General features: G+C 56.2%; 1 protein-coding gene across 1 annotated transcript; it reads left to right on the top strand.

Annotated features, from left to right (window-relative positions):
* The first annotated feature begins 325 nt into the window (after nt 1-325).
* On the top strand, nt 326-5,468 carry ATP1B2 (ATPase Na+/K+ transporting subunit beta 2). The gene is made up of 7 exons (XM_003912271.3): nt 326-1,059; nt 2,833-2,961; nt 3,303-3,407; nt 3,514-3,719; nt 4,094-4,150; nt 4,973-5,071; nt 5,177-5,468. Exons 1-7 carry the CDS (start codon nt 948-950, stop codon nt 5,339-5,341), a joined length of 873 nt encoding a protein of 290 aa, XP_003912320.1. The 5' UTR covers nt 326-947; the 3' UTR covers nt 5,342-5,468.
* The last annotated feature ends 1,745 nt before the right edge of the window (nt 5,469-7,213 follow it).

The raw sequence follows: 7,213 nt of genomic DNA on the forward strand, positions 1-7,213 counted from the left end.
ATATCTTACTCTCTTTCTAACTCCCTGCCTGGGGCCCCCACCTTTGAGCATATATCATCAGCTTCTCTCTCTGTCGTTGCGTTTCTCTGGGGTTATCTTTCCCTCTACTCCGCCCGGACACGCCCTCTATCTCTTCCTCCCACCCTGTCCCAGTCCAGTACTTGGGGTGGGGGTAATGGAGAGACCGCCAGGTCCCTTAGAAGAGGCAGGGGGGCGGGCCCAACCTCTCCATATTTACATATGTATGAGGTCGCCTGGGCCAGTGGCAAGGAGGCGGAGCTTCTGGGGGTGGGAAGGGGGCGGGCACCCCCAGAGCCGCAGAGTATAAAGACCGCGCTCGGCGACCGCGGGCCCCGCACTGCTGAGGAGCGGAGCCTCCGCTTGGGGGGCCCCCCATCCCTGGCTGTCCCCCAACTGCGCGTCCCCGCCCCACCCCCGCGGCTGAGCCACCACTGGTGCAGTGGTCTCCGCTTGGCGGAGGGAGCCTTGAGCTTCGTTCCACAGCTTCTTTGCATCTTGAATTTCGGGGCGGCCCCCTCCCCCACCTCTCCCTGCCTTTTTGTACCCCGCTTTTTTTCTGCATTCTGCTCGGCTTTTGTAGCCGTCTGCTTTTGCACCCCTTTTCGTTTTGTTTCTAGACGGTTTGGCGAGGGTGAAGCTGCGTTCATACCCCTTCCTCTTGTTATTCTCTCCTGCTCTGACAGCACCCCTTTTCATCGCAGTTGGGGGGCCTAGGATCGGTGCATCTTCCGCCGCGCTGCCAGCACCCCGCAGCGCGTGGCCGTGCACCCCGGAATCTGCAGCAGCTGCATATCTGAGGGGGGTCTCCTTTGCCTCCGCCGCCTTTGCTCCCCGCGCTTTTGGTTGTGTGGAGGGCTTCAGCGCGCGGCGCCCCCGCTTCTCCGCAGCCCCCTGCCCCGCGCCCGGACTAGACCCGCGCCGCCAAGATGGTCATCCAGAAAGAGAAGAAGAGCTGCGGGCAGGTGGTTGAGGAGTGGAAGGAGTTCGTGTGGAACCCGAGGACGCACCAGTTTATGGGCCGCACCGGGACCAGCTGGGGTACGCAGGGCCGGCAGCAACGGGCGGGGGAGAGCCGCGGGGTGACGCCTCGGGGGCGCAGGGTCCCGCCGATGCGGCCCCAGCTCCCTTCCCGGGTCCCCGGCGTCAAGCCTCCCTGCCGAGCTCTGGGCTGGGAGGGGGCCGAATCGCCAGCCTAATCTCCCCGGCTGGCCGTGCGGAGGCGGAGAAAGTAGGTCACAGCCGCCTTCCCGCCCCCCGCGGAGCCCCCTCGGGCGGGGGGTCGCCAGCTCTGCCTGCGTGTCCGCGCCGTGGCGCTCACACTCCCTCTCGGGGCCTGTCCGCTCCACACGGGCGTCCCCCACCTCCAAAGAGCGCCCCTTCCCTCCCTCCGGCTCTCACTAGCTCGGCAGCCCCGTCTATTTTTAGCTCGTGCCCACCCCCTGGACCCTGGGAACGTTCATGAAGGGGCGGGTCTTGGGGGGGTGTGTTAGGGGGGTTCTTCACGGCGGAAGTTGTATCCCACCGCCTGGCCTTGGGAGCCTTCTCTGACTGCTTTGTGGGTTGGGGGGCTGCTGAGAGTATGAGTTTTTCCGAGGCTGCAGGTTTTGCTCCCATGTAGGTGGCGGAGGGAGGAGTGGTCACTGTGGTGATTTGTGTGCATCAGCCAGCCAGGTGTCTGTGACAGTCGGATGACTTGGGAGCCTCCCCAGGCTGACCATGGCAGGACTCAGGGAGTTGTAGTAGTTGTGGGGGGGGTCTGGTGACCTGCACAGGTGCAGGTGAGGGGTGGAATTCTTCCAAGAGGGATGGTCAAGCTGGGACGTTGCGACACAGGGGACACTGTGTGACACGGTTTACAATTTTTCCACACTGATTTGTCACTGTCCCCATCCGTCCACCCACTCAGGAGCCCACGAGGTGGGTCCCATGCCATCCATGCCCTCAGGGAACTCAAACTCCAGCCCCTGGAATGAAAGGATCCAGCAATGCTTGGGAGAGCCAGAGGACTTCATGGAAGAAGTGTCTTCTGAGATGGAAGGATTGGGAGTCCAGGGTGGTGGGAACAGCCGGCCCCTGGGCCCTTACTTCAGGCAGGGGAGCCATGGAGAAACCCCACCAAGGGAAGGCTGTGGGAGATTCTGCCTTTCCTCCTTGCCTCTGCCCAGGGTGCTGGGTGTGAGCTGAGGGTGGGGTGACTGTGGAAGGTTCTAACAAGCTGTCTCTGAGAGATTTGTAGCTAGGCTAGGGTGTTAGGTCTTGCATTTCAGGAACTGTGTTCAAAGTTTGGCTTCTGAAGGGCACCAGGAGAGAGATTTTGCTATTCAAATCTGAGGGTCCAGGCTCTGGGGGGTGGCATGAGAGTTTGCTTGTGAATGGTGGCCAGTACCCGCTTAAAAAGTCACCATGCTAGCACAGCTTTAAGCATGAGTATGAATGCAGAGGTAACAGATGTGTGCCTTTTCAGGACTAAGCATGGTTGAGAAGTTGGAAATGTAATTGGAGGCAAAGTAACAGCAGCCTATACTTGGAGTTGCCCCAGCAACGAGAGTTTAGGTCTCTGTGGCCTCCACAAGGTCGGGCTTCACTGTGCCCTAGGACCAGGAGGGGGTTGGGAGTCATGGCTGGAAGCCAGACACAACTGCCTGCTTCCAGCTTGTCTCATTTTGCTCCCAGGGGAAGGCTCTAAGACATCCCTGTGGCTCTGTGACCAGTCCCAGTGCAGAACTTCAGAGTGGGTAGAGGGGTGTGTGGGGATAGGTGAGGTTATGGTGGGAATGTTAGGCCCTGCTGACCCTGTTTCCTCCTCCCTAGCCTTTATCCTCCTCTTCTACCTCGTTTTTTATGGATTCCTCACCGCCATGTTCACCCTCACCATGTGGGTGATGCTGCAGACTGTCTCCGACCATACCCCCAAGTACCAGGACCGACTGGCTACACCGGGTGAGTGTCGTGGCTCCCCCTGCCAGCTACTCTAACTGCTCTTGTGCCCCCAAACCTCCAGAAGGAACTCATAGTTCCTTCCAGGAGTTTAATTCTGATGACCCAATCCCCATGTTCTGGGAAGTTCTTCTTGGAATCTGTCCACCTTCCCATTTCCTGCAGTTGGGAGCTGTGTGATTTGGGCATGTGGCAGATAACCACGGGAGATCAGCCTCCCGTGAAGACGATCTCAGATATTCACCGCTGTCCCCACCCTGGTGTTCCCTGTGTCCATTTTCTTCCCTCTGTGTGCAGCCCCTCATGTTATAGATACCCCCAACTTCTGCCTTTGTCGGCTGTAGGCTTGATGATTCGTCCCAAGACTGAGAACCTTGATGTCATTGTCAATGTCAGTGACACTGAAAGCTGGGACCAGCATGTTCAGAAGCTCAACAAGTTCTTGGAGCGTGAGTGTGGGCCTGGCTATGTGGCAGTTCACGACTTCAGGCAGGGGACTGGGGACCTTGGAAGTGGAGCATCTGGCCCCTGACTCTCTCCCTCCCACCTCCTTAGCTTACAACGACTCTATCCAAGCCCAAAAGAATGATGTCTGCCGCCCTGGGCGCTATTACGAACAGCCTGATAATGGAGTCCTCAACTACCCCAAACGTGCCTGCCAATTCAACCGGACCCAGCTGGGCAACTGCTCCGGCATCGGAGACCCCACCCACTATGGTTACAGCACTGGGCAGCCCTGTGTCTTCATCAAGATGAACCGGGTACCTATGACCTTGGTCCCCAGGGTGAACGGAGGAAGGATCTGGGGACACCACCTGCAGACAGTTGCATCCTTTCACTGGGGCTAATGGGCATGACAGAGGCTTGGATGTTTGTGTAGCTGAGAGGAAAAGAGAGGCGGGGCTCTTGGAGGCTAAGCTCTGTAGCTAGAAGGCTGGATGCCTTTTTTTTTTTTTTTTTTAAAGACAGGGTCTCGCTATGTTGCCAAGACTGGCCTTGAACTCCTGAAATTAAGCTATACTGCGCCTCAACCTCCCTAGTAGTTGGGACTACAGTCCGTGGCTTAGCTTGGTCTGGATGCCCATCTTTGACAACTTCTTTCTCTGACTCTCTTCACCTTCCATCCTCACTTCAGGTCATCAACTTCTATGCAGGAGCAAACCAGAGCATGAATGTTACCTGTGCTGGGAAGGTGAGTTCGTTGGGCCTTCTCTGCCTGCTCACCTGTCCTTCATGGTTTCTGTGTAATTCACCTGACTCTCCCTATCTTCTTTGCTCCTAGAGGCCCCATCAACATAGAAACAAGGGGGTAAGAGTGGGCTTGTGGGCTCCACCGTAGCTTGAACTCCGAGGGCCTCGCACTCCTCTAGCTTCTCTCTAGGATGCAGAGGCCTGCTCTCCTAGGGGCAGACACACGCCCTCCTTCACCAACACCCTGGCCTCTGGCTTCTCTCCCTAACGCTTCCACCTTCTCCTTTATTCCCGGATTGTCCATATCTTTCGCTCTCCCTCCCATATGGCCCCCACCCGTCAGTTCCTTCTAGGTATCTGGTAGCTGCTGATCTGTTAGCACCATCTGCCACCACTTCGTTGTCCTTGGGACCCTGTTCCCCCCTACCCACCCCCCGGTCTGTCCTTTCTAGAAACTTGCTGCTCCCTCCACATCCCCTTCCTTGCTTTCTATTCAACCCTTAATCATGTATCTGTTCTTTCTTGGCTCTGCTCCAGAAACTGATTCCTGAGGATGGGGTAAGAACTTGGGGTAGGAGTAGAGTAGGAGGCTTTCGTGTCATTAGCAGCCTTCAGGAGTTCCTAGAATGATGACAGAGACAGACCATCCCCTCATCTACACACGCAGACACACTCACACAGACTCACAGCTCCAGGGAGGCAAACTTGAGACAGGAATAATCGGGGGCGAAGGAAGAACAAAAGAACAAATGGAAGTCTGGTGAGCTCCTGGGTGCCTGCCATCCCTAACTGGCTCACGCCCTATCTTCCTGCACCCCCACAGCGAGATGAAGATGCTGAGAATCTCGGCAACTTCGTCATGTTCCCTGCCAACGGTAACATCGACCTCATGTACTTCCCCTACTATGGCAAGAAGTTCCACGTAAGTCCCAGGGGAGGCCCAGGCTGATGGCGGGTGCGGGTGGTGAGCTAGGGAAGGAGGCCGCGTCTTCCCAGGCCTACACCCTGCACTGCTCCTCCGGCCCAGGTGAACTACACACAGCCCCTGGTGGCCGTGAAGTTCCTGAATGTGACCCCCAATGTGGAGGTGAATGTAGAATGCCGCATCAACGCCGCCAACATCGCCACAGATGATGAGCGAGACAAGTTCGCCGGCCGTGTGGCCTTCAAACTCCGCATCAACAAAACCTGAGGCCCCTTCCTCCCACCCCGTCTCTCTCCTGTGGATGCTCCTGGAATGTCCCTGACCCTGCCTGATCCCTCCCTCACCCACCCCAAAGGTATTTTTGATAACAGAGCTATGACTTGTCTGAGCCTCACACCCTTTTCCTTGACTTCTCAACCCAGCCTGAAGTCCATTGCGCTTCCCCGTCACTCACATTTCCAACCAACTTCTCCCAACCTCAGATCAGTGAGAGGGAGCTGGGCTAAGATGGCCACAGAGGAGTTAGGAGGCTCTCTAGTTCTGGTGTAGCTGTGAGAGCTATCCACTCTCCTGCCTGCATACCCCCTGAGAGTTATAGGAAGTGCTCACTGACCCACCCACCCAGCTACATACCCCCACCCCCCACACACATACAAACGTGCACACGTGTCTCATTTCACCCCTTTGCTTCCAGAGATGAATGTGGCACTCCGTCCTTCCATTCCTAAGCTCTAGCCACTGGTCCTTGATCTCTCACACTTTCTCCCTGTCTACACAGTCGCCATCTTGGTGACTTTGAACTTATCTGGCTCCTGGGCAGGTGTTCTCTTCCTCTCCATCCCTATTCTCTCCTCTGAAATGCACCTTTTTGTAATTGAGGACAAGGTGGTTCTGTGACCTTTTCCCTCTTTCCTGGCACATTCTGCTTCTCACCCTCTGCGACTCTGAGCTGAAATGGATCAGCTGCAGGCTCATGCCATTCTTCCTGAAAACTCTTGCAACCCCTGGATCTCCAGTGCAGTTTCTCTTTTCCTTCCTTCCTTCCTTTTCCTTCCTTTCCTTCCTTTCCTTCCAACCCGTCCTGGCGGCGGCGGGCGGCGCGGCGGCGGTCCGGTTCAACCACCCGCCCGCCCGCCACCTGGTCCGCCTGCCCACTGGCCCGGCCCGGCCCCACGTCCCGCCCTCCCTCCCCTTTCCTTCCTTTTCCTTCTTCCTTCCTTCCTTCCTTCCTTCCTTCCCTTCCCCTCTTGTTGCCCAGGCTGAGTGGAAATGTGGCACAATCCTCAGCCTCCCCCAGAACCTCCTCGGTGATCCCAGTTTTAAGCAAGCCATTCTCCTGCTTCAACTCCCCGGTAGCTGGATTGCGGCACAGCGCCCACCTCTAACTAATTTTTATTTTTATTTTTATTTTGCATTTTTTTAGTAGGAGATAGGTTTCTCCATGTTGGTTTCAGCTGGTCTTGAACTCCTGATCTCAGGTGATCCGTCACTGGCTCCTCCCAGTGTTGATTATAGGCGTGAGCTTACCGCTTGCCTGGCCTTCAGTTTCTTCCTAGGCCCTTCTATCACCCAAATAGCTGCTCCCCAGAGGGGCGGGGTTGACCTAGGCTGAATATCCACTTTGTTTTTACGGATGGCTCCCTTCCCCCATTCGCCTTCCCAGAATATCCTTCAAGTTCCACTTCCCAGGGAGCTCTGGGGGAGGGGCGGCCATTCTGGCTCTGTCCCCAGTGGCCACCTTGGAAACATCGGCTGGCTTTGGGACTATTCCACCTCCTTCCCCTGAGCCCAGATCTGCCCCCACCATCCTCTCTCTGGCTTCTCTTAGCAAGTTATCAACTAATCACTAACTCCTTCCCTTTCCTCCGCATGCTGGCCTGAAAGTTCCAAATCTAGCCTCTGAATGTCTTGGCTCCATCTCCTTCAGACCTCTTTGCCTTTAAAAAAAACAACAACAAAAACAAAAAACCCATAATGCCCATAGAATGTCAAATGAGGGGCCTCCTGCCTCCTGCTCTGAATATTCTGTAGCTGTAGAGGCATTTTAACCCTTTGTCCTCCAGCAGCTCTTCACTTCCTCATCCTCGCTAACCTTTTTCTTTTTTTAATGCCGCAGCCTCCACACTCCACCCACTGGTG

Source organism: Papio anubis, chromosome 17, assembly GCF_008728515.1.
Source record: "Papio anubis isolate 15944 chromosome 17, Panubis1.0, whole genome shotgun sequence".
Classification (NCBI taxonomy): Eukaryota; Metazoa; Chordata; class Mammalia; order Primates; family Cercopithecidae; genus Papio; species Papio anubis.

Excerpts from the sequence above, each read along its gene's own strand:
- ATP1B2 (XM_003912271.3), top strand. The coding sequence starts at position 948 with ATGGTCATCCAGAAAGAGAAGAAGAGCTGCGGGCAGGTGGTTGAGGAG. Across the intron at positions 3,408-3,513 it reads GCTCAACAAGTTCTTGGAGC|CTTACAACGACTCTATCCAA; the intron begins GTGAGTGTGGGC and ends CCACCTCCTTAG. Across the intron at positions 3,720-4,093 it reads TCTTCATCAAGATGAACCGG|GTCATCAACTTCTATGCAGG; the intron begins GTACCTATGACC and ends TCCTCACTTCAG.